The 26,563-nt window shown below is 42.5% G+C and overlaps 1 protein-coding gene across 1 annotated transcript; it reads left to right on the top strand.

Moving 5' to 3' along the window:
* Positions 1-26,563, top strand: XCT (XAP5 family protein). Its single transcript, XM_086785877.1, has 12 exons — positions 1-256; positions 361-426; positions 24,463-24,527; positions 24,653-24,768; positions 24,999-25,077; positions 25,174-25,250; positions 25,341-25,402; positions 25,517-25,648; positions 25,837-25,890; positions 25,969-26,034; positions 26,120-26,194; positions 26,311-26,563. The coding sequence occupies exons 1-12, from the start codon at positions 92-94 to the stop codon at positions 26,359-26,361; spliced, it is 1,008 nt and encodes a 335-aa protein (XP_086642003.1). The 5' UTR covers positions 1-91; the 3' UTR covers positions 26,362-26,563.

The following is a 26,563-nucleotide window of genomic DNA, read 5'->3' as shown; positions in this document are numbered from 1 at the left end:
ACCGGGGTTCGCCGTTAGGGTCGAAACAGTGTTAAGGTAAAGCAATTATTTTTTTCAAACCCGCCTTCCCCCCCCTCTGTGTGCTGCGGAGATGTCGGGCATGGGCGATGGCTACGTGGGGACAGCCCAGGATGCGGCTCGCATCCGACGGCTGGAGAAGCAGCGGGAGGTGGAGCGCAAGAAGATCCAGGAGCTCAAGAACAAGTCCTCCGGGGGCCAGACGGGCCTCCTCCAGTTCGGTTCAGGCACCTCCGAGGTAACCTTAGCTCCGCGCGCGATTTGCATCATTACATGAGATTTGCTCGAAAGCATGGTAATCACCACAAGACTAGCATTTATCTTCTTCTTACCTTCTGGCAGCTTCTGGAAACTGCATTCAAGAAGGAAACGGTCGGGCTAGTCACAAGGGAGCAGTACGTTGAGAAGGTACCTCCTCAACTAATACCTGCTCGTTTAATTTCCTTTTTGTTTGGAACTAGCAATCAGTACTTCTTGTTTGAAAAATTGTCAATCAAATGTAAGGACAAAGCCAGCCATGTGAGCTGCTGTCTTCCCTCTGTTATATTTGTTCTTTTAGATGAGCTGCTGATTTCACGTGGCATCTATGCAAACTCTTCTATAATAAGATCAGGTGATGGATAGAGGGTATGCTTTGAATGGGATGTGAGAACATCATGACCGTAGGGATTTTGTTTGAATGCCCTGAAAATCTGCTGAAACATTGCTTCTCTACAGTTTTGCGAGATATGTTTCTGCATGTCAATCTTGCCTCTTTTACTGGTTCATATGAAAGTGTGGGCTTGAAGAAACCATGCCTAAGTATGTGTTCTCAACTATCCCCAATTTTTGATTTCCTAATATGAAAGTGTCCCTCTGCAGCCCACTGCAGCTATTAGAAGAATTGTAGTGCTTCTATCATGCATCCTTTCCATAGAAGAAAATAGAGACTAAAGTCAAATTGGGTAGAGGCTCCATAGTCACAAGGGACGGGGGACGGCCATAAGTAGGGAATGGGGGCGGGGGGAGAGAACAACACTTCAAAAATACTTTAAAAAAAAGTTTTTCTACTCCACTTATTCTATTTGGAAGTACATCAAAATGAGGACAAATTTACACTAAAATGGTAAGCTTTTGAGTCATATTAACAAAATACGCCGATCAAAGAGTGAAGGCGTTGATGTTGATTGTATTAAGAAGATACAAACGAGTCAAGACTAAGCCTCAAGGAGGTACAATACATGGAAGGACAAAAAACTTAAAAAGGCTAAAGCATGGAAAGACTTAAAAGTGCTAAAGCCTAGAGCTAAGTAATAAGGCTCATGAATCATGATTCACGAATGATCATCCACGTGAAGTGCTCGCCTCATGGTCATGGGTAGCTTGTGCCAAAGGAACATCAAGCTCATCCTCATTGGCATGCTGCTGTTGCACCTCATCCTCTTGTTGCTCTTCTTGTTGGCTCATCTGCCACTCAGTGAAGGGATCTGCCTTCTTGGTTATGCTCTTTCAAAGCATTCGCAAGTTCGCGTTGACGAAGACAAGTTTGTTGGCACGTTCTACCTCGGAGTCGGTTCCTCTTTCTAGAGGCAATGTGGCTGTAGGTGCTCAGAAGTTACTTCAAGGACGAGGAGCTGACGGCTTCGCTAAGTATGCGAATGGCCAACTGCTGTTGCACCTCATCCTCTTGTTGCTCTTCTTGTTGGCTCATCTCCCACTCAGTGAAGGGATTTGCCTTCTTGGTTACGCTCTAGCCTCTTTCAAAGCATTCGCAAGTTTGCGTTGACGAAGACAAGTTTGTTGGCATGTTCTACCTCGAGTTGGTTCCTCTTTCTAGAGGCAATGTGGCTGTAGGTGCTCAGAAGTTGCTCCAAGCAAGAGGAACTGATGGCCCGGCTAAGTATGCGAATGGCTAACTGTTGTAGCTCCGGTCCATCTGAACCAAAGTCCTCCCACCATAGAGCGCTACCAACTTTGAGCGGTCGATTTGGGCATCATGACAACCATAGGAGCCATGAAATGACTTGTACATGCATCAGGCACAAGACGGTCCAAGATGATCCTCCACCCAGCGCTCACCTCCCGATTGCTCTCTTAATTATTGCCTTGGAATTTTGGGTCCACCACATAAGCTGTTGCATGCAATGGAGAGTAGTAGGAATTCCACCTTCTTAGACACAAGGCATGGATCTCCTCGTATGTCTTCGTCAGGCACGAAGTCTTTAAACTTCTCTATCATGCGATCCATGGCCTCATAGACCTTGCCTATGCATGGTCGCATAGCGTCTACAATCCTATGCATAAAATCAATTTTAAGGAGAATAACACTATTGAAAGAAAAATAAATCCTTTTTATGCATCTTTCTATGCATAAAATCAATTTTAACAAGAACAACACTTTTGAAATAAAAATAAAATTTTTATGCATCTTTCTATGCATAAAATCAATTTTAATGAAAATATTACTTTTATAATAAAAATTTTCATTATGCATATTTCTATGCATAGAAATTAAATTCAATGAAAACAACACTTTAATAATAAAAATTTTCATTATTCATCTGTCTATGCATAGAAATTAAATTTAATGAAAACAACACTTTTATATTAAAAATTTTAAATATGCATCTTTCTATGCATAGAAATTAATTTTTATATTTAATATCAGTGATATCCATGCATATTCATAGGTGAATATATACATGGAGTAAATTAGAATATTTCTTTTAGAATGCACAAACGGTGGGAATTACTCTTTTAGAATAACATAAAAATAAACTTTCTTTTTCACAAAATTCAAGAAAATTTTACTATAACCTCCTTTGTATGGCTGACCATTTCTCAATTTTTAACATTCTTTTTTCGATTTAAATTAACCCCAATAAGATATAAAAGACTCTAATCTACACAATTTTCAATTTCAAGAGAGTAAACAATAAGAAAAGTTTATTCAATTTGTTTGTTAATCATTCTAGGATAAAGAAAGGCTGAATTGTAAGGAAGAGAAAGGGATGGCCTTTTCATCAAGGCATAGCATTAGAATTTGATTTAATCAACTATAAAAAACAAGAAGATTAAAAAAACCATAGATTTAAAATTTAACAGTAAGAAGAATTTAGCTTACATAGAGTTTGTAAGCTTTCCTTTGGATTGAGGGATTGAGGGTTCTACTCTTGTTTGGATCAAGAGTGGCCAGCAATTACTTTGGAGAGGATTAAGCCAAAAACAATTAAATTATCAAGAAAATTCAATGTAATTGGGTCTGGGTAGGAGTAGAGTAACAGTGCATAAACATTATTAATCTTTTACAAAGAGGGAGGCTTCTATTTATAGGAAAAAATGAGCCTCTAACCAAGTAAACTAATTCTAGAATTTTTCAGATCAATTTGGTTAATTTTTGGCCATTTTTGGGGTCAGTTTAGCTTACTTTTTAGATCTAGTTGAAATAGGAGAGAGAAGAGATGAAAATATCTCATTATTTATGAGTTTAAAAAACTTAGGCGCCTCCTTCATGAGGGGAGATCCCCACACTGAGGTGTCAAAAATACATCATTTTCTCTAAATATCTCTTCTTTTTTAACTAATAAATCTTGATCTTAGTCAACTCTTCATCTTATGTGAGTATTTATTCATTTTTGGGGGATTTTCTTGTATTCTTCAATTTATCTCCTTCATACATTTGGATTAATCTTATTGGTCCATAGGAACCTTAATTGGACCATAATCCAAAAATTTCTGAAAATCTCGACCCTTAGGCTAAGGTCCTTTTTTTAAAACCTATTTGTCAATTAATTCCAATTGCAAATTGGAAAGTTCTTTTTAAATTTCTGATTCAGGGGAAACCATTTTAGACACTAGGAGGATTTTTATATCCAAAAATATCTCAATTTTGAATTACCTCTCTCTAAAAAGTTTCTCTCTCTAGGCCAAAACAGGTAAAACAAGATCTTTCAGAGAGGAGAATAATTATAAGATTAGAAGGGGAGGTTCTTACACCTCCATACCTCAAAATCTGGAGGGAGGAATCTTACATCCTACCCCACTTAAAAAATGCGAGATGTTCTCATCTCGCAAAATTAAAGGAGAACTCTTTTCCTTAAGATCCAACTGATTCTGGGGTTCCTTATAGTCTAGTGAACCCAATTGAATCCTAGTATAAAGATCCCTTATATAGAACTTATCATCAGATAACAATTTACTCAGATCATATCATTCAAATCCTTATCACAATATTGGTCCATTAGATCGAAATTTCTATCTGAACAGTCCTCCATGGGAATTTTCAATTATACAGATTTTTAATTTGACATCCCTTAACTTGATCCACTCTCAGTCAAGTGTTAACAGTAGCAATTTGTCAGAACAATACACTAATATTATAGTGATTTGCTGAAGTCATTAACGTTATTCTAGTTATGAACATCATCACAGAGACTCGTCCCATTCATCCTCATTGTGGTTTTGCTTAGCTTATTACATTTCAACCAAAATTCAGGAATCATCATTTTTCAATCAGAATCCAAATCAACTCATTAGTTCTCAACCAGAATTTAAAAATCATATCAACCATATTTGAATTCATCATCTGGAGGATAGCATTTATGCTTATAATTTCAAGTCTTAGATTTACTCGTATATACTGCAAGTAAAGAGCTGCAATTATACCCTCGGTTTATACGGGTATTCACGGTCCTTGGAACTATAAGGTAAATACCATCATGTCGAGGTCTTAAGCAAGTCAGGGATTCCAAGCAATTGTGGTAGTTCCATCTAAGGACTCAATTACTAATTTATGAATTTGAGTATGAATATCAATTTGTATGAATTTCATCACAATTACAACCTTTTACTGCTGCTCCATAAATTTTTGACATTTTTGGCTTCTCAGTTGATCCACATTAGTCAATTTGCTCTGATTCCAGCTGTGAGATCCCTCTCCCCACCGCGCAACGAATTCAGGGGTGCTAGCAGCGGAAGTAGCACTACTTGCGCGGGAAGGGTCCCTCACTCGGGGTCTCGCCACGGATATCTTGACAAGAGACTAATCCCTCGGTTTTCCAAAACCGAACCTGAAAAAACTTCCCTCACCCGGAAAGCACGGGTGATTCCTCTAGGATAATTTTACTCTAACGTGGTCAAAGCCTTAACTAACTGAACTGATGTGACCGACCCCGTAAGTCCCATAGTGAGATCAAGGAAAAGATTGCACTTGGATCATAGAGACGAACGATTTTTTCCTTATTGAGAGGCACAACCGTTGATTCCTTTCCATAGAACAATTTTTATCTAGGATTTATTTCATCTATCGTACTATAACAAAATTGAGTCTCAATTTTAGGAATCCATCAATCCAGCCTAACCCCAGTCTCTAACCCCAGTCTCGCGGGTTAGCCAACCGCCCAACCACTGTAGTGATGGGATCCAATTAAGAATTTGGTTAGGTTTTGTCCCGGGGGCAGGGAAAAGAGTTCCCAGGCCCCCTAGTCGGATATTCTTGTAAACTTAAAATTAGTCACACCACTTACACACCCAATATGAAATTACCTTTTTCACAGAATCAGCTATCTTTAAAATAATAATTTAATGAAACCATAGTGTCACTGATCATAATCCTCCAAAATATCCGGTTGAATCGTAATTTCTAATTTTTCCTTCATCGGTGTACCTATGGCATCATTGGCAACCAGAACCCTCACCACCTGTCCAATCAGGGGCCTTTTCGATAGATTCTAGTAACCGGAAATATATTCACATATCAAAATGGAATCTCCATTGAAGATCAGCATGATCAACCAATGGATCCATATAAAAGAGCCATGGACTTATCCGTTGAGAACCAGCAAGGTCAATCAACCAGATCCATGCCCGAATTCAGAAAACAACTCTTACTCCTTGTTCCAATATCTTCCTTGACGCACATGTGGGTATCGTCTCGGCGACCCAAAGCCCGAGCACCGTATGGTCAGTACCCTCTAGGATCCTTCGTAGGAGGTGACCTAGCGCTTCACTCATAGGCCGCTTCCTTGGTCCCTCATCCACCGTACCGAAAGCTCACCATTTTAATCAAACCGAGGCTGGTCAAGAGACCGACCTTGCTACCTGAGACGTCTTCCATTAACTCTCCGTTAGAGAGAATTACATGTAGAAACATAATGTATAATCACTTGTCAAGGATAAGATGTTATGACCAGTGAAAGTGGATATATGAGATAACAAGCAATCTCCCACCCTCATACCAGCTCTTCCCAAAGAGAAGAAGCCCATTGATTATGCAAATCTTCTCAAGAAACTTACCCCAATACCATGTTAAAGAATGAGCAAATGAAACAAGCCTAAGAGCTTATAAGAAAGGTGTAGGTTACTATCCTTAAGCAAAAGGTCAAGGTACGAATGACCTCTCACTCATCCTCTCCCTTTTTTGTGTGTGTGTTTGTCACCTGGTCTTCACACTCTCCCACCAAGAGGCATCATCCGCCTGTAACCTACACTCCCGGCCGGTATTTGTACGGGACTCTTGCATGTCTATAAACTCATCGCTAAAAAGAAGTCCTCTCAAAGCACCACTACCAGCCCAACATGAGGAAGTTGTAGGTAAACCAGGTGCCGGAATATTTGAGGAGAGAGAGAGAGAGAGATGACCTCTTGTTGAACTCATGCCGAAGTCGTTGGCGGTTGAGGACAAAGGAGACCGTGGTGTTGGCCTCCCCAATGAGCGGACTGATCCACGGTAATGCCCCTATCATAGTAACAGGGGACGGAGGGCCGAGACGCGAAAACGCCGTCCTGAATCGGCAAGGCGTTTCGACACAGTCTGGGGACAGAGGGGACGCCTTGGGCACTTGCGTCACAAGGGGACGCCGTCCTGGGAATGGCGGAACGGGCAGCCACTATCGGGGACAGGATTGGAACGGGACGGCGAATATTCTTTTTTCGTTGGTTTTTTGCGTCCGTTTTTCGCTTTTTTCCACCGTTTTTTGTGCCGCTTGTGCGCGTTGCTTTTGGCAGATCGGGGTAGATGTGAATGGATGAGATGAGATGCGAATGGATGAGATGAGATGTGAATGGATGTAATGTGATGTGATGTGGATATGGGTAGATGAGAATGGATGTGATGTGATGAGGATAGATATGATGAGATGTAATATGATGTGATTAGATGAGAATGGATGAAGGACGATGAGAATACATTTGATTGGATGTGGATTAAGTAAAGTAAATTAGCTAAGATCACCTTGTCAGTATCATTTTTTCTAACTGCGGCAAAGGAAGCTTCAAATTGATGCAACCATGAATAAAGAGTTGCGGAGTCGAGTTTACCATTATACTTATTGAAATTCATTTTCTCAGGAAAATGATTTGAGGAAGCCGCTAGTGTCAGTCTTACGTCCAAAGCCACAGGGTATCGCTCATGTTCCACGCGTCGCATGGAGTCTTCACGTTGTCGGATCTCCAATGCATGCATTTGCAACTTGGGCATCGAACTCGGTTGTAGTCGTGACCCTTCGAAAGGGTGTAGAGGACCTGGAATCTTGGAAACGGAGGGGGAGGAGACAGGAAACGCGGAGCTGGAGAACGAGTGCGTTGTTCTAGAGCCAGTATTTGTGCCTTTTGCTCTTCCAACTTGGTACTCTGGTCTGCGATTGCTCACATCATCTGTTGGAACATCTCTTTTACACTCATGCCTGATGCCCTAGTTGGACTGCTTGGTGTACTTTGGTCCCAAGGTTCTTGGTCTCTCTCGTTGTCGAAGCTCACCATAGCAGGAAAATGCACCTCCTTTCTGGAGCGCAATCTGACCATCCACTGTGTGTGTGGGAGACTTCCGGAGGCTGAAAACCAACCGTCCTTCGAGGGACCAGGAGTCACTCTGAAAGGGGTGGTCCACCGGAGTCTAAAAACCAACCACATGAGCGAGAGAAAATTTCTGGTTTCTTGCTGAATCTTTACACTTGAAGTAGGCTCTGATACCACTGTAACATGCGGAAGCCTCGGGGGAGATCGGTAACTTCAATGCTCAGAAATCAGCACACGTTTCACGACGAAAATAACGCACAAAACCGAATATAGATGTGCAGAAAAAGAGAGAGAGAGAGAGAGAGAGAGAGAGAGAGAGAGAGAGAGAGAGAATTGGGTCCCGAATACCCTCTGTAGGGCCCCCACCACGGATGTGTATTTGCTTTTATTAGAATGATGCAAAATCTGAAATAAAAGACTGAACCTGAAGTTTGAACCTTCTTGGCTGAGGATAATCCTTTGTCCTTGACCTACAGAATCCACCCTTGCGTAAGCTTCTCCTTGGCTGTCCTGGCCCCTCGAGTGGCTTCCGCACTTGGTGAAATATGAGATGAATAGGACTGAATGGTACCTTGGGTTTATATACCCCTCCTAGATGCTGGTCGGCTGGTTTATCCAGGTCGGTTTGCTGAAAATAGCCCCATGACCTGCTAAAGTAGCATTAAATGCTGAAAAATACGACGTGTTCACATGTACAGCCCTGGCCACTTTGCGCATGCTGCTGGGCAGCCTTCGGGGCTGGCCTGATTGGGTGCTGGGCAGCACCCAGGCCTGGCCACCTGGCTGGGCTGGCTTATAGGTTAGTTGGCTGCTTGGCCAAGCCCTCTTGGGCTGGCCGACAGCCTGCCCAGCACCCCTCCTTGGGCTGGTGGGCAAGTCCTGGGGCCTGCTTGGCCCCTTTGCCCACACATGGGGTATAATACCCCCTTTTCTGGGGTAGCCCTAAGGGATGCCCCCTTCTACATGCAACCTACATAGCTGTCTGGCATCTGGTCACAGACCAAACACACAGAGCAACTGACATCATTCCAGAGGGAGACTCACAGCACAGACGTGTAGGACAATGCACACCTGACCTCGGACGAATGGAGTGGAGCCCCGACTCGTCTCGGACTAGGCTCACATGGGACCAATTTTCCACCCCACGTCCTACACCTTCTTGTTCAAATATGTCTACGTGGCATCCAAGTGCGGGATGCACGTGAGAACTCCACAGACGCTTCTTCCCCTCAGCACTGCGAGTGCCACGTGACACCCATTACCAGTTGTGAGGGGACACCATGCTCGCAGTCATCTCATGGCTTCAACACAAAGCCCTCTACCCCCAATCGGGCTCGTTCTCAATACCAAGTAGTGGACGGAAATGTGGTCATGGATGATGTTGGCAACGAGATGAAGTCTCGAATCCGTGAGTTATGCCATATAGCCTTTGTCCACGACTTCATGACTACATGGCATAAACTTGATAGCGCAAAGAAAGAACGAGTCGTCAATCAAATCAAGAGTGAGTTTATGCTAGCACCAGGTAGTGAAGAGGTTCATCCTAGATAGATTGAAGATCGCATGGTGAACATGATGAAGCACTGGCGTAACGACATCACATGTAAGGTAAAGACAGGGAGACAAAGTCTTAGAATTGTACACGTTATTTGGAAAGAGGAGTGCAGAAAGCATAATGCAAATCCCTGCAGGTATAAGCAGCAAGAAGAGGCCGTAGCTAAGCGAATGGAGAGCATAGGGAGCTCCGATCTTGGAAGCAGTGGTTGGGATGCTTTTCACACGTACTTTGTAAGTATTAATAGTACCATCACTCACTTTTTTTGGCATAATGACCATTTCATTTTTGTTAATAGGTATTTATGCTTCATGCTTCGAGTAAAAAGTAGTCGGTCATGCAGGGAGTGATGCGGAGGAAAGGTACGTTCTAATGCATAGTACGTATGCTCTCAATGTGAATTGGACAGATGTGGTGAATATGGTAAGTCTCTACATTTTTCACGCATCAAATAGTTTTTTCCTCACTTGTCATTTCTAAGTTTTTGCCTTATGAATACTCTTTTGCAGGGACCAGTGCTTGCCAAACCCTGAGGACAACGATAATGATTAGGTTCAGCCTTGCGTCCAAGGCACTATGTACATAAGTCGGGCCTCTAAATACATTTTTGTCGGCTCTGTATATAAGCATATTTTGTGTATATATTTTTGTCGACTCCATGAGCTATCTAACTTTTTCTACTTAATAAAAATTTAAGTTTTGTGATCTTTGAGTACAGAACAAGGAAGTACTCTTTAAAACTGGCCTGAATGTACCAGTATGCTAGTTTTAAAGAATACTTTCTTGTTATGTACTCAAAGATCACAAAACTTAAATTTCTATTAACTAGAAGAAGTTACATAGCTCATGGAGTCGACAAAAATATGTACACAAAATATGCTTATTCATGGAGCCGACAAAAATGTATTTAGAGACCCGATTTCTATACATAGGTTCAGCCTTTGACGCAAGGCTGAACCTAATCATCATCGATTCCATGAGCTATATACCAGTATGTCAGTTTTAAAGAGTACTTCTTGTTTTGTACTCAAAGACCACAAAACTTAAATTTTTATTAAGTAGAAGAAGTTACATAGCTCATGGAGTCGACAAAAATATGTACACAAAATATGCTTATACATAGAGCTGACAAAAATGTATTTAGAGGTCCGACTCCTATACACAGTGTGCCTTGGACGCAAGGCTGAACCTAATTATCATCGTTGCCCTCGGGGTTTGACACTGGTCCCTGCAAAAGAGTATTCATAAGGCAAAAACTCAGAAATGACAAGCGAGGAAAAAACTATTTGATGCGTGGGAAATGTAGAGGCTTACCATATTCACCACATCCATCCAGTTTACGTTGACGCTCTCTCGCTCAAGTTGCTCGAGAAGGACATACGTTCTGTGCATTAGGGCGTACCTTTTCTTCGCATCACTTGTTGCACAATTGACCACTCTTTGTTGAAAGCATGAAGCATTAATACCTATTAACAAAAATGAAATGTCCATTATGTCAAAAAAGTGAGTGATAATACTACTAATACTTACAAAGTACTTGTGGAAAGCATCCTAACCACCGTTTCCAAGATGGAAGCTCCTTATGCTTTCCATTGGCTTCGTTGCGGCCAACTCCTGTCGCTTATGTCTGCGGGAATTTGCCCTTCTCTTCCCGAATCTCGTGTACAATTCCAAGGCTTTTGTTCCCATGTCTTTACCTTGCATGGGATGGCACTGTGCCAGTGCTTCATCATGTTCACCATCTGATCTTTAATCCATCTAGGATGGATCTCTTCACTACCTGGTGCTGGCATAAACTCACTCTTGATTTAATTGATGACTCGTTCCTTCTTGCACTATCAAGTTTATGCCATGAAGTTGGCTATAGGGCATAACTTGTGGATTCAAGACTTTATCTCGTTGCCAACATCATCCAGGACCACATTTCCGTCCACTACTTCATATCGGGAACGAGCCGGATTGGGGGTAGAGAAGTTTGTGTTCAAGCGATGGAATGAGTGCGAGTGTGGTGTTCCCTCACAACTGGCAATGGGTGTGGGCGCTCGTGGTGTTGAGGGAAAGAAGCGTATGTGGAGTCACCATCATGCAAGGTTGCATTTAAAACCCGTTTTTTATTATTTAGTACTTTTTGGACTTCCGAACGTTTCCAAACGTTTCGAACTTAAAAAACGTTTGTGTTTTGGTTTCTTCCTCCGTGTCCTTTTTTCCATTTATTATGTTCGGCGATCGCTTTGTATAGCCTGTTTGTGCTCATGACATGACAAATGTGACAATGTCATTTGATTTTGATTTATCATTTGTTTCTACTATCTACTTGAATTGTCAAATTCCAATCATGGTGTATTTAGGTATGTCTAGACATTGTTCATGTTGTGAGTGCTAATTTTGAAGTTCTTAGATAGGTTGAAATGCTAGAATGTGACATGTGTTGACACATCACTCCTTGTCTATCAAAGGATATTAGATATAGACTTCGAGCTTTCTTGACCAATCTCTCATACACAGACACACACATATATATGAGTTTAGCATTGTAAAGTACGTACCGTTTTTGACGTACTTTATCGATCGGCAACGTTCCATACCACGTACTAAAGTCATGCCGTTTTGTACGTTTGAAACTACCTTGCCATCATGGCAATAACCCATTGAGCAATCCCGTCTTCTACAATTGGAAATAGTCGAGCGAGCTGTGGGCGGGGTTTGTGTGACGTGTCATGGAGTGTCTGAGGGCGTGGCCTGTGATGGCTGTGCAGAAGTGCCAACGTCTCATCTCCCAAGGTAGGCTTGAGCCATAGCCCTTTGCTCGGGGCTCATTTGCGAGATGAAATGATAAAACTAGCTCGAGGGCATTGCCCGTGGTGTAGACACGGTGGAGATATTGGGAGAGCTTGTGGTGTTGCCAATTCGAGACATTGGGAACTTACTCTTAATCTACGCAAAGTCGGGAAAATCCATCCTTCTTTTTCACAAAAAGGATTTGGGTTGCGAATGGAGACACACTGGAGCGTATGAAACCAAGTTGTAGCAACTCGTGGAGTTGACGGTCCAACTCTGTCCCCATGGCCTTTCTAAGGCGATAAGAAACTTGCTGTGGGCGGGGTTTGTGTGACGTGCCATGGAGTGTCTGAGGGCGTGGCCTGTGATGGCTGTGCAGAAGTGCCAGCGTCTCATCCCCCAAAGTAGGCTTGAGCCATAGCCCTTTGCTCGGGACTCATTTGCGAGATGAAATGATAAAACTAGCTCGGGGGCATTGCCCGTGGTGTAGACACGGTGGAGATATTGGGAGAGCTTGTGGTGTTGCCAATTCGAGACATTGGGAACTTACTCTTAATCTACGCAAAGTCGGGAAAATCCATCCTTCTTTTTCACAAAAAGGATTTGGGTTGCGAATGGAGACACACTGGAGCGTATGAAACCAAGTTGCAGCAACTCGTGGAGTTGACGGTCCAAACTCTGTCCCCATGGCCTTTCTAAGGCAATAAGAAACTTGCTCGGGAGTTAGGAACTTGGGAGGAGTTCAATTTTGTGGTTCTTCAGTCTAGATGGAGGAAGCATAGGAGGCAGGTTGTCCGGAAGAAGGCAGGTTGTCCGGAAGAATATCTCGGTCATGGAGGGTCTTAACACTTGTCCATCGCATGGACCGCTCCTTTGCACCGCCAGCTGCCTGTGTGCCAGCTCCACCAACTGCTTGTGCGCTACCCGGCTCCGCCAGCCACCCGTGCCAGTACCGCCTATCATCCATCAACGCCACCTGGTTGTTGTACGACCTTGTTGGGGGTTGTTTTCTACTCCAAGATTGGGCATTAACCCTACGGTTCAACATCATATACCTCGTCGACTATACGTATCTACCGTGTGTATTGTTTACGAGCTTGGATCTAGATCTGGATTTGGATTTGGATACTAGCCCGGTTACGGATTCTTGTGGGTCATCCCCGTGGTGTGCTGGGTTTCTACATCGGCATATTCGTTTGCTTTTGTATTCATTGGTTGTATTGATCCTGGCTTGCGAGCTCGTGGATTGTTCCTGAATAAATTCTTGAAAGAGGATGGGGCATCTTCCTCGCTCAGTACGTGTGTCTTGTGCAAAGTTACCTAAACCCTTCTCTCTCTCTCTCTCTCTCTCTCTCTCTCTCTCTCTCTCTCTCTCTCCTTTCTCTTAATTTCTATCTCTTGGATACGTGGTGGAATCTGTCAAACAGCACGCCTCGTTGGGCTTACAGTGGTATCAGAGGAGGATTCTCTTGAGGAATCTTTCTTGGGGTGACAGAGCCATGTCGAGAGCAGAGGGCAACCAATGGCCTAATGAAGGGAACAACTATGAGGCCGATCCAGGACTTTAGGTCGAGAACCAGGGTCATCGATCCATTACCCATGAGACCGTGGCCATATCATCAGAAGAGTACCATGACTTTCAGCAATTCAGGCGTTTTCTTAGAGATGAAGAATTCCTTGCTTGGAGAGAGGACCAAAGAAGGGCTCAAATGTTTGAAGATAGAGCCACCGAAGCCAAAGGAGTTACTTGATGGATTCTATGGCCATTCATTTCTCCATAAACTCGGAGAAAATAGTGCAAGCCAAAAACCATAGAGTTGACCAGACAATCAAAACATGAACTAGGGCGAGAAAGTATAGTAACTGAAGTACCTGTCAAAGACAACTGGTTGGCTACCTTCGTCTTGGGTCTTGCGTTGGTCTTAGCACCCTTCTTCTTTGGACACTCGTTACGCATGTGTCCTTTTTCTTCGTAGACTCGTTCCCCTGCTCGGTTACGGGTTTGGTTTTGAAAGAGACCATCGTATCATCATAAATGCGCGCAAAGTTTATGGCCTTGCCCAAAGTTTTTGCACTTGTTATTCTTGACCTGTAAATGGTACAAGTTGGGTATCCTGCTATGAAGCAACCCAAAAGAGTAGTAGAATCTATCTTCGTAGCTTTCATCTGGAAGTCTCTAAATTTCTCGAGGTAGACTCCATAAGTGAGGTTCTGCGAGATCATGGTCAAACTGGCAAATTGAGCCACTATGTCGTAGTCATCCTCCTTCTTGAGGAACTCTTTCTTGAAGACTTCTTCAAACTGCGCCCAAGTTGTTGGTTTAGGTTTGAGTTCTTTCCACCAGAGCAAAGCCTTACCTGAGAGGAAACCTGCTGCCATGCTGCCAACTGAATCTTTTTGTCATCGCCATATGGATGAAACTGGAAGTGGACCTGCCACGTGTCCACAATCTCCTTGGTACACATCTTTTTCTTGCCCCCAAACTGTTCCGGAGTAATGTTGGGGCCTAAAGCAGACGCCAAGGTATCCATGTCTGAGAGAGTAGACAGGGTAGTGGTCAATAAAGAGAGAGAATTTTGCAAAGTCTACATCTGTGTGGCGACTTGTGCCTAATGCCTCGCGAAAGAAGAGTCGAAAGTAATTTTAAACTCCCGAAAATCAGATTTAGTCACGAAATCTTCAAAAAGATCACCATCGGCGGCATAGTAGTTAGGGGGTTGTTTGAAACGGGTTTCCTAAAAGTTTCAAACGCGTTTCAAACGGGTGTCGTAAAATCAGCGCAAAGTTTTCTACAAGTTTCCTACCTACAGGTTTTTGTATGTACAAAATTTCAAATATATACTGTATAAAATATGTAAAAATAACACTAAATGCATAGAATACATGGAAACATCAATTTGAAGTCTACAGTCTTTGAATCACAAATAACAAAAACCATATAATCATCCATCATCAATGTCAAATGATCATGATTCATAGACCATGGTCCATGATCTATGATCCTTGATCCAATCATCCCATCATTCCTTGCCACAAAAAAAAAACATACATGACACTACATAAAAAAATTTATCAAAAGAGTTGCACAGATTTCGACATTAGATTTGGGGCAAAAAAAAGTTAAAATTTTTGCTTGAAAAAAAATGCGTTCCCTACAAGGAAATGTTTCAGAAACGTTTCCAAGTTTCCTTCCTTGTAGGAAACACGTTTCCTAACTACTATGATCGGCGGCCTTGGTAGCCGTGTTCGGGAACGGGTTCCATCTTGGGTCAACATCTCGAAATGGGAAAGTTGAAAAGTGAGAGAAAAGCTCGACTGCAAGCAAGAGATGATGCTAGAGAACTCGAGGAGATGTGTCGCTAGAAGCCCACTCTAGGCGTATTTTATAAGTCTCCCAAAAGCGTTTGTTTTTTGTGTGTTGCTTTTGTGTTTTTTGTTTTTTTTCAGAAAAACCATGCTAGATGGCTTTTGGAAAAGCCGCGCATAAGGCTTTTAAAAGCCACACTAAAAAAACACATAAGCCATGTATAAGAGGTGATAGCTCTAGTGGTGAAGGTGTTTGCCTAGGACCAAGAGGTCCTAGGTTCAAAACCCCCCTTGGTGCTGCCTCGGCGGCATCGCCTACGGGTGGATAAATAAGTGCCTATGGGCGGCTGTCTACGGACCGTGAAATTTGGTAACTATGGGAGGATCTTGGGCCAAAGGCCAGTTGAAAAAAAAAGCCTTACTACCTTCGTTTTTTAAAATTAAAACCACTCGGTCTTCATTAAAAAAAAAACAAAACGTAGCTTATTTGTTTTTTAAAATTAAAAAAACCACTCGGATGTCTTTTGTAAAAGCGAAGTATAAATCGTGAAAACCACACTGCTACATGGGTCTTTGCAAGAAAATGCTGCATACGGGTCTTGGCATATGTTTGTTTAAAAAAAAAACACAAGGTTCTAAAAAAACGGAAAGCAACGTGGCGCTAACGAAAAAGTGGGCTAAAAAAGGCTGCGTTCTGGCTAAAAGGCTGCGTTCGACTATAGGGAAGGTCGCCTCCATCGCCTACGAACACAACTTCGAGAAAAAAATCACCTGACTGCTCTTCAGCCGCCGACAGCCTTGGTTCCCGTTTGGTCACAGACAGTTTACAGTCTACAACTTTCTCTCCCTCTCTCTCTCTCATTTTTTGGGTTTTTTTATCCAAACATTGTATCAGATCCACCATGATGTAACTTTTGGTCTCATAGGTCATTATGGCCTTTTGAAGACGTTAATATAACATTTCATTTCATTTCATTTCATCTCTCTCTCTCTCTCTCTCTCTCTCTCTCTCTCTCTCTCTCTCTCTCCCTCTCGCTGATTCACACAGCCGACAAGGTCTTTCTCTTGGTTCTCTCTTTGCCAAAGAAAAACGTTTCTTCACAAACAGTCTAAATTGACTCTTAACCAAGACGACATCTCGACTGGGATCCAACGATGCAAACCTAAAACCATACGGTGATTTCTGAAAAAAACAGTAGTATACATGAAAAAACAGCAGTCATCTTGAACTCATACCTCTTTCTTTGACCTCTTTCTTCTTGCACGCTCTTCGAGGCATGCTCTGATACCACTGTCAAATCCACAGGGATCTCCTCGTAGAGCTGTCATAAGTCTTGGCTGTCCCCACCGATCCACAAGTTGAGCTAACTAGCAAGACGCACCGGCCAATCTCTACTCCATGATATCCCATACCACCATGGAGCTACCCTCACGGACCTCCAGACTGTTGCCGGGCTCGACTGCATGAAGCAGGGGCACGTCTGCACTAGATCCAGGCTCTTGACCAGTCACCACAGAGCTCTTGCAAAGACTCGTGAGACTCTATGACCAACTGACTGACCTTGGCCACCCTTTTATAGGCTCTTGGTTGGTCACTGAGCGAGCGTCCACACTTGGGCGCCCGCCCATCAGGGCATCCTCACTTGGGCGCCCGTCCATCAGTCTATCCCTAGCCCAGCTCGCCAATCAGCCTGTCAAATCCCCATAGGATCACCTCCTAGAATGCTCCTGGTACACGACTCGAAACCTGCAAACAAACCAAACAAACGTGAAGGGGGTGCAAGCCTGACTCACCTCTCAACCTTGATAGTCGTGGGCAAGCCCACAAGTCTTGGCTGTCCCCACCGAGCCACGAGCTGAGCTAACTAGATGGACGTACCGACCAATCTCTACCTCATGACGTCCCATACCGCCACGAAGCTACCCTCGCAGGCCTCGAGACTGCTGTCAGTCTCGGCTGCATAAAGCAGGTGCACGTCTGCACTAGATCCAGGCTTCTGATCATAGAGCTCTCACAAAGACACGCGAGATTCTATGAACTAATGACTAACCTTTGCCACCCTTTTATAGGCTCTTGGCCGGTCATCGGGCGTCCACACTTGGACGCCCGCCCGTCCATACTAGGGTGCCCGCCCGTTAGTCTATCCCTAACTCAGCTCGCCAATCAACCTGCCTAGCTCCAAGCTTCCCCAAACCTCGAAGCTAGTCTTGTGTGCGTGTAGCACTCACTAAAAAGCCAGGGTAATCTCTCTGAAGAGTAGTCAATGTCTCCCGTGTAGTGTCCTTCTCAACACGATTCTTCTACTTGATCTTGTATTCCGTGATAAAGCGTATTACACAATCTTCGTTTAAAGAATCTTTTCAAGTTCGTGTGGAACAAATGTCATGTCCTCGACATCTATGATTTCTTGAAGAGTAACTAACCGGTTTGTTCCACCCAGTACTTCCTTAAGTCTACTGACATGAAATACAGGATGAACTTTCACATGAGAAGGCAAATCCAATTCATATGCGACTGAACCAATCCGTCGTGTAATACGAAATGGTCCACAATATCTAGGGGATAATTTCGGAGATCGACCTATCCGTAAAGTCTCGGAATCTTTCGGAACTCGCAAATATACCATCGTTCCTTGAGAGAGCTCTCTGGGTGAACGATGTCTATTAGAATAAAATTTGTCTCGGTCTTGAGCAATTCTAATAGATTCCTTCGCAACTTGTAACATTTCTTGCATATCTTGCAAAAAATTACGTGCTGCATCATGCTGAAGTCTTGAGAATCCCACTGTAACAGGTGATCTAGGTTGAAAACCATACGTAAGTATGAAAGGACTGAAACCTGTACTCGTATGCTTAGTACTATTATATGCAAATTCTAACATAGGAAGATAATCCTCCCATGAACTCTGTCTTTTGGATACATATGCTCGAAGCATATCCTCCAAAATCTGATTCACTCTTTCAGTTTGGCCATCAGATTGAGGATGATATGAGGGACTCAAATTTAAAGTTGTTTCCAACTTCTCAAAAACAAGTCTCCAAAAGTCACTTGTAAACTTAGAGTCCCTATCACTGACTATGTCTTGCGTTAACCCGTACAGTCTAAACAATTGCTCGATAAACTGCCTTGCGAATTGCGTAGTTGTAATGGTCTTCCGTGTCGGTAAAAATGTAGCCATTTTTGTCAAGCGATCTACCACAACCCAAATAGAATCGTGGCCTTGATGTGTTCTTGGCAATCCGGTAATAAAATCCATGAAAATACTTTCCCATTTATTACTTGGGATTTGCAAAGGATGCAACAACCCAGTCTATCTAAAGCGTTCAGCTTTATTTGCTTGACAAACTTGACACTTGAGAACATAATCTTCTACATACCCTTTCATCTTTGGCCAATAAAAAGTGTGTTTCACTAACGATAATGTCATGTGTACCCAGGGTGTCTAGCAGAAGGTACGTCGTGACACTCCTTAAGAATCTTGGACCTAATGTCCGGGATCTATGGTACACAAATTTTGTCATTACGGAATAGTAAACCATTCCGAATCATCGAGTGGCCTCCTGCAGCCTGAATGGTAGGCTGCTCAGTCATTGAGTCTTGGTCAATCAATGAGCTCCCATAGTGGATCTTCTGCCAAAATGGACCAAAATAGCTATCAGTTTTGCAAAGTCCTCTCAATGACTGAAATAAGTCGGTAGAAATCTCGGTGAACGACAAAGTATTCACCTCTCTAATTCGACTAAGTGCATTTATGACACTATTCATGGACTCTTTTCTATAACGAATCTCAAAATCAAAATCTTGGATTAATTCAGCCTATCGAGCTTTCCTTCTTCTTAAATCATCGGCATCACACATACTTGATTGACTGATGATTAGTCTCAAGACCACAAACTTGGAGCCATATAAATAATGTCTCCAAACCTTGAGAGCGTGAATCACAGCATAAAGCTCTTTCTCAAGGGTTGGCCAACGAAATTGAGTGTTGTCTAGCTTTTTACTTTCAAAAGCAACAGGTCTGGATATGGCACAGCCTGCCTAGCTCCAAGCTACCCCAAGCCTTGAAGCTAGTCTTGTGTGCGTGTTGCATACGGTAGATACACTCTATGCACATGACACTTATGAAACTCATGGCTATCTCATGGATCGAGGATTTCTATTGGTGGCCAAAATGCCTGTAAAACTATTGGCAGCCAAAATGCCTATAAAACTATTGGCAGCCGAAATGCCTATAAACTATGTGTAGCAGAAATGTTTATGGAGCACCAGGATATCTATGCTTGTGAGTGATTCTCATTTTATGTCACACACTTGAGCCCATCTCTCCTCCAAGGTGTGGTCATAGTACCAACACGGAGTGGAAGTGCTAGAATGGACATGATGCCTGGTTGGCAGGGGACCTACGTCTACACCAAGGGTCATGTGGACTGACACCTTGTTGGCAGGGAACTATGTCTACGCCAAGTGTCGGTAGACTGGAATCTGGTATGCTGGGAACTTGATGTTTGCACTCAGATCTAGTGGACGTTCTACATCCGTGTGCACGGTCAATCAGTCTTCAATTTCTCGGCTTGGTTTTTGCATGTGTAAGCATGGAAGCTAGTGGAGTACTAGTAGCATGCGTTTGATGTGACACTGGGGATCGGGAAACGAGTAACTGCTCCTTGGAGTATCGACAGAGAAACAAGATTATGATATCTGGACTTATGGGATTGTTTTGTCTCGCCTATTTACTTGGGACATGTTTATGATATCTTAACTTATGGGATTGTTTTGTCTCGCCCAGTTATTTGGGACATGGATTCTTTCAGTTATATTGGATTTTTGAGACTGTCTCGTCTCGCCCACTTGATGGGACATGATTATATCTTGGATATATGGCTTGAAACTTAAAGTTGTAGACAATTTTTAAGAAGCTAGGGAGGATGTCACGAGCTTGGACATTTTCCAGTATAGTATGAAAGGGGACTGTTGGATTCCTGGATGTCTAAATATTTGGAAAGTACAAGCTTTGGGAATGGGGGATTATCCTAGAATACAAAGAAACACACTCCTAAAATTTAGGAGAGTTGCTATTTTTGGCCCCGACTCCGATGGAAATTCTGTTCGCGTCATTACATCAAAAATTGAGCAGATACCAAGAGTTGCCAAAGTGCCTATGACAGAATGTCTACGAGTTGGGATATTTTTAGAGAGAAAGTTTATAGAAGGACCCATCTCTTAGATTGGGACACGTGGCGACCAAAGTGAGACAAGTGTGTCCGAAAATGGATTAAAGTGAGACAAGTGGCCTCACACTTGTCACTTCAGCTCAGCTTTTGTGTGGCTCTCCACTTGTCATCATAGCCTTCTCTTTCTATTTTCACTCATGGGAGCCCCAAATCTATAAATTGGACCCCTCTTGCTCTTTAATGGAGGCTCTCTTGCTGCATACCAGCCTCTACCACCGTTATGTTTCAGGCTGCCCTAATGATGGCTACTCTCTTTCTTTCTCTTGAAGACTGCCCATGAAGAATACTGGCTGTTGGGGACTGTTTTGAAGGCTTCCATCGCGAAGAAATACTGAAGGCAAGGGTATTTAATCATTTTATTATGATTTCTAGCCATTGTACTTGTTGTACCAGCCCTTGTACTTGTTGTACCGGTTGTACCAGCCATTGTTTTGTTTGTACCGGCCACTGTACTTGTTGTACCAGCCCCTGTACAAGCTGTACCAGCCATTGTACATGTACCGGCTGAGTGGAGGGTGTACCAACTGTTTTAGATTCTGTAGCTGCTGTACTAGCTCTATTGGTGCTGCCCTGACTTGTTTTGGTTGCCCATGGTGCTGCTTGACTTGTTCATGGTGATGTATATGGTATATTGTTTGCTTCAGCTGAGTTTTTCACTTATGGCATCTTGAAGACCCGCGGAGATCAGTACCCTCACGGGAAGAGGTGGTTTACACACATTCATGGTATTTGGGGGCTTCTTTTAATGATAGCCCGCGTGTTTGGTCCAACGATGGTTGTATATGGATAATCCGGCATCTCTCGTGGAGAGTGAGGCCCTCAAAGCTTGTACATGATATTATTCTCCTTGGGTAATAAAATACTCTAGGGGGGGATCGGCCCATTCCGGCCTCTATGCAGTGTCACATGTGCAAGCTCTGCTTTCAGCATTTGTGGATGTTTTGTCGAGCTATTATATTTTATGCAAAGTGATGATGGATATGTTTTAAGGTTGTGGCCATGTTTAAATGTTTGCATTGATGGTATCAACAAGTGTGTGAAAGGTCCTAGTCTCCTGGACACCGCGAGTTATACCAAGACCGAGACATAGGACTATAATGACTAGTATTCGGATCTTCAGTAAGTGAAAGAGAGCTTAAATGAGCTCTTACCGCAATTCTGCTTCTTGAATTTGAGTACAACCATCGTATGGTTGATATCCACGCTTCTAAGCGTCCATTTTCACTTTTGGCTCAAATTAGGGTTTTTGTAAATTAGGGTTTTCAGCGGGTGCTCGAACTCCAAAATTGGGGCTTTTGGGTGTAAAAGATGCCCAAAGCAGAGGGCTATAGATGTACTTTGGCTGCCCCAAAATTAGGAATTCTGACATAATTAGGATTTTTGTAATTCAGGGTTTACAGAAAATTTAGGGGCAATAGAATACCTGGGAGGCTCCATATTCATGAATAGAAGAGAAATTTTACAAATTGGTTATGGAGACTATACAAGTAGAAGACGAGATTTCTCAAGCATTCATGGCTATGGGAATTCCATATTCATGAATAGAAGAGAAATTTTACAAATTGGTTATGGAGACTATACAAGTAGAAGACAAGATTTCTCAAGCTTTCATGGCTATGGGAATTATGGAAAAGAAGAAAATTAGCTTTTCCATAAGTGCGTGTGTGCAAAAGTGAAAAGAGAAGCTTCAATATGGTTGGCGTCCACTTCTGGAAAGAGGAGAGACATGGAAGATAAGCTTTCCCAACATGTGGAGGACCTCAGTGGAGGGTACCTATTGGGCCACCTGTCCAAACCATCTCTCCTCTTGACATGTGGGAGGCCGCCCAAAGCTCATAACATGTTGAAAAGGGCGCTTGAATATGTGCCTGGCCGACCGGGAGTGGAAACTGGTCCAACCTCCTTATGAATTGTCCGCCCAAACTTTAATGAAGTGTGGACGTCCAAACTCACTCATAACTTGGGGAGACACACTTATTAAAGTGTGGACCTGCAAAACAGAAAAATGAGCAACATAGAGTAAAGCAGTATACTTACCATCTGTCTACGTCCCACAAGCGAGGTTAGAAGACAGTTTCACTCACACGGTTCACAAGAGGGCGTCCGCAACTCACGAACTACATGCACAATTCATGCAAGCAACAAAACAGTTCATGCAAAAACAGGTTTAAAACCTTACACGCATCGATGCAATGCAAGAATGCACCATGGTACAGTTTCCCATTTCATTTAGCTAGTAATCCATGGTACCATATTCTTGATATGGGTGCAGATCAATATCCTATCATGTCACCATGGGGGAAAGAGGATTTGTGATGAAAGAAGAGCAATGTGGGGAGTCATTCCTTGAGTACTTTTGTTTTTTTTGCCGACTAGCCTTCCATCTAGCCTTCCATCTTGTAGTTATCGTTTTTCACCGCCTGTAGGCAAGCGCTTTCTTATCCGCATGTAGGTGATGCCACCGAGGAAGCATCTTGTGGGTTTTTGAACCCAGGACCTCCTCGTCCTAGACAAACACTTTTACCACTTGACCTCATTGACTTGTTCCTTGAGTACTTTTCCTAGACACTTATTGGTTACATTGATATTATGTCTCATGTTGGAAATCTAGTGGTTTTGCCGAACACACACACACACTTTGGATCAAGATGCTACTTTTGAAATTGGCTCTTGTGCCCATGTTTTGGGTATTTGAGATGCTACAGTGGCTAGTCTCAGCTCAGCCTTGTATTTGGCTTCTTTTCTAGAGACATAGGTGACATCCTATACATCATGGGTACAATTACTTGGATTTTGGTGAGGCATTGTAGGAAATTGAGATGAAAGATTGGAAATTTTGAAAAAATAGACAAAATCAAAGGGAGAAAAGGAAGATGATGAAAAGAGGAGCAGCAAAGAAGAAGAAATTTGGAAAAAAAAAAAAGAGGAACAAAGGAGGAGAAGAATTTTGAAGGAGAAAAGTAGATAGAGAAGGAGAAGATAGAAGAAAGGAGGGGAAGCTACTAAGGGAGGTCGAAGGTCACCATTAACCAAAGGCCCACACCATAATCTACTAGGATCATAGCCACAACTATGATGCCTCTGGATTGGGCTGCAAATAAGGGTGCAAGGAATGAGTGAAAAACATGGAGGTCCTTTTTCCGGAGGTTTCATAATTTTTTCTCAGAGGTTTCATCACGTAAACTGTTCAGGGTAGAAAACTTTGCAGATCTTTTCAATCCATGAGTTTTGTTGTTTCTACTAGGGCCATGGAGGAGCAGTTGGTGCTCTGTCCGAGAACTTGCTGTCTAACTACTCAGTCTGCTTGATTGGCTGACCAGTTGGCTGCCCTTTCCACAGAGGCGCAGTCGTCCCTTCTAAAAGAAGTTTTCTGGCCATGATCCTTGTTATCAGACGATGAGGAGAGGGAAAATCAGTTGAAGGACCAGCAGCATGACTATGAGTAGGATAGGTGCACTGTTTATGGTTTTATGAGAGTCGCTCACAGTGAGTAGTGCTTCCATTTGAGCCGAGCAACAATGCTCCACTCTCGTACTGGGATTGATGTTCGAGTTGGCCTGGGAGTGGGGATAGTCTATGCTATGTGTGGAGTTGATGATTTGAAGCATTGTGAGTAGCATGGAGTCATGATCGCACTTTGGTTTTTGTTTAGTTTGGGAAATAGCCTGGACTTTCCATTGGTATGTACAAACATCGGCAGCATTGCAATGTCTTGGTAATGTTATAGTCCTAGTCTCCATGCTTCTGCTTCGTTAAGAAATGCTGACAGATAGTGAACATTGATCATTGTTTTGTTTTAGCGTGTCAATTTAAGGAGCAAAATCGAGGAGGAGGAGAAAGAGAAGCAACAAAAGCTTGCTCAAGAGTAAGTAAAATTATGTTTTTGTGTCATTGTTTTGCAAGCTTTTTTTGTACCCTTAATCACACGTTTAATACAAGTAATAGTTGTGATTAAGGTGACTTATCATATACATATGTTTGTATGATTAGGGAAGAAGAGAGATTGCTTTTAAAACGAAAAAAGAGGAGAGCAAAAGCTCCTTCACGACTGTCTTTTCTTGATCAGGTGGATGGCGAAACAGATGAGGAGGAGAATGGATTCAATGGTTTGTTAATAAGTTTGTACATACATGTAATATGTTTGTGTGTGTGTGTGTGTGTGCACGCATGTAGGTATATGTATATGTGTGCACACCCAGAGGCAGCTTTACACATACATTTATGATGTATATGTGTACATATATACATAGAAGTATACATAGACATAGACATATATGTACATGTATGCATGTTTACACTCGTACAAATTACAGCTCTCCCTTGTTTTTTTTAAAAGAAAATGAGGAGCCCATAAGGGGAAAACTTGGAAAGTTTGGCAAGGATCCAGCTGTTGAAACGGGCTTTTTGCCGGATAGGTATGCTCCTGCTTTCTTTGGGTCTTTTTTTTGGTTAAAACTAAACAAATCTCAAGTTTCGTTTTATGTCTGTGAAAATGGAGGATAATACTTCAGGGAGCGTGAAGCAGAAGAGCAAGCCGAGCGTGAACGACTACGGAAACAATGGCAGCAAGAGCAAGAGCGCATCAAAAGTAAAGCAAATACATACAAGTCACAGGTTTTCTTAAGTGAATCTAGATTCTTTCTTCTTTAAACTCAGAAAGAGGTGTCTACATGTGTAGATGAGCCACTGCAAATCACTTACAGCTATTGGGATGGTGCCGGTCATCGGCGAGTAATTCAGGTTTTTTTGTCATCTTCTTATAATCAACATCCTTTTGCTGGCCATTACAAGATTGGATGAATTAATGCATCTAGGTAGAAGCTGAGTCGTACGCCCTTATGCAAATCTGCACAGGTGCGCAAAGGAGACTCAATTGCAGAGTTCCTACGGGCTGTCCAGCAGCAACTCGCCTCAGAATTTCGAGAGATTAGAACGGCCTCAGTGGAGAACCTCTTATATGTAAAGGAAGATTTAATAATTCCTCATGTAAGCCTGTACCCTGAATGAGGTGTCGTGTATATTAAGATAAAGCAAGTAATATTTCAATGAAAATTCTTCAATGGGCTAATCTTAAGATCCAAGAGTTTGACGGGTTTCAGGTTCTACTTTGTTAAGTTCATTTAAGGGATTTGTTGTTAAAACCCTGGAATGAGTTATACGTTGTGTGCTTACAGCAACACTCTTTCTATGAGCTGATAATCAATAAAGCAAGGGGCAAGAGTGGACCGGTATATAAAGCTACCCTCCCATTTACTCCTGTTTCCATGTGGTAGAGGTTAAGCTACTAAGATGTGTTATATTTGCAGCTTTTTCACTTTGATGTGCATGAAGACATTCGAACTATTGCTGACGCAACTATTGAGAAAGATGAGGTAAATTATATTTCCTATCTAATTCTTTTAAGCTATGTTTTTTTAAATGTCTTTGTGGATCTTGATTAGTGTTGTGATTGGCCAGTCGCATGCAGGGAAGGTTGTAGAGAGGCATTGGTATGAGAAGAACAAGCATATTTTTCCAGCTTCAAGATGGGAGGTATCAACATTATTGACATGTGTAATTGCTTGTGGACCAAATTGTTACATCAAGGTTCCAACTCTAGTAGCATTTTGCATCCCATTTCCTAATGGTGGTTATGATGTCTGTGGCAGATATACGACCCCACTAAGAAGTGGGAGCGTTACACGATACATGGTGACTAGGTTACAAACAAATATGTAGAATGATTTGAGCTCTCCAATTTGAAATAGAAAAGAAGACGGTGCAAGCATGTGTAATGTATATTTGAGTAGAAGAGAGGAGCTCACATGTATTCTATTCCAAGGGAATTATTGTGTATTGCTTACATACAATTGTCTAGTTTTCATACTAGACTAGTCTAACTTAAAAACAGTTTGGCCTTTA

The sequence above is a fragment of the Cibotium barometz genome, chromosome 48, assembly GCF_041138505.1.
Source record: "Cibotium barometz isolate CiBa-2024 chromosome 48, ASM4113850v1, whole genome shotgun sequence".
In the NCBI taxonomy this organism is placed as follows: domain Eukaryota; kingdom Viridiplantae; phylum Streptophyta; class Polypodiopsida; order Cyatheales; family Cibotiaceae; genus Cibotium; species Cibotium barometz.
The sequence above is the reverse complement of the archived record's forward strand: the minus strand, read 5'-3'. Positions and strand labels throughout refer to the sequence as shown.

Bases quoted from the DNA above. Each gene is read 5' to 3' on its own strand.
- XCT (XM_086785877.1), top strand. From the start codon at position 92: ATGTCGGGCATGGGCGATGGCTACGTGGGGACAGCCCAGGATGCGGCT. The intron at 25,403-25,516 runs GTTTTTTTGTCA...AAATCTGCACAG, and splicing joins GTCATCGGCGAGTAATTCAG to GTGCGCAAAGGAGACTCAAT. The intron at 26,195-26,310 runs GTATCAACATTA...TGTCTGTGGCAG, and splicing joins TTCCAGCTTCAAGATGGGAG to ATATACGACCCCACTAAGAA.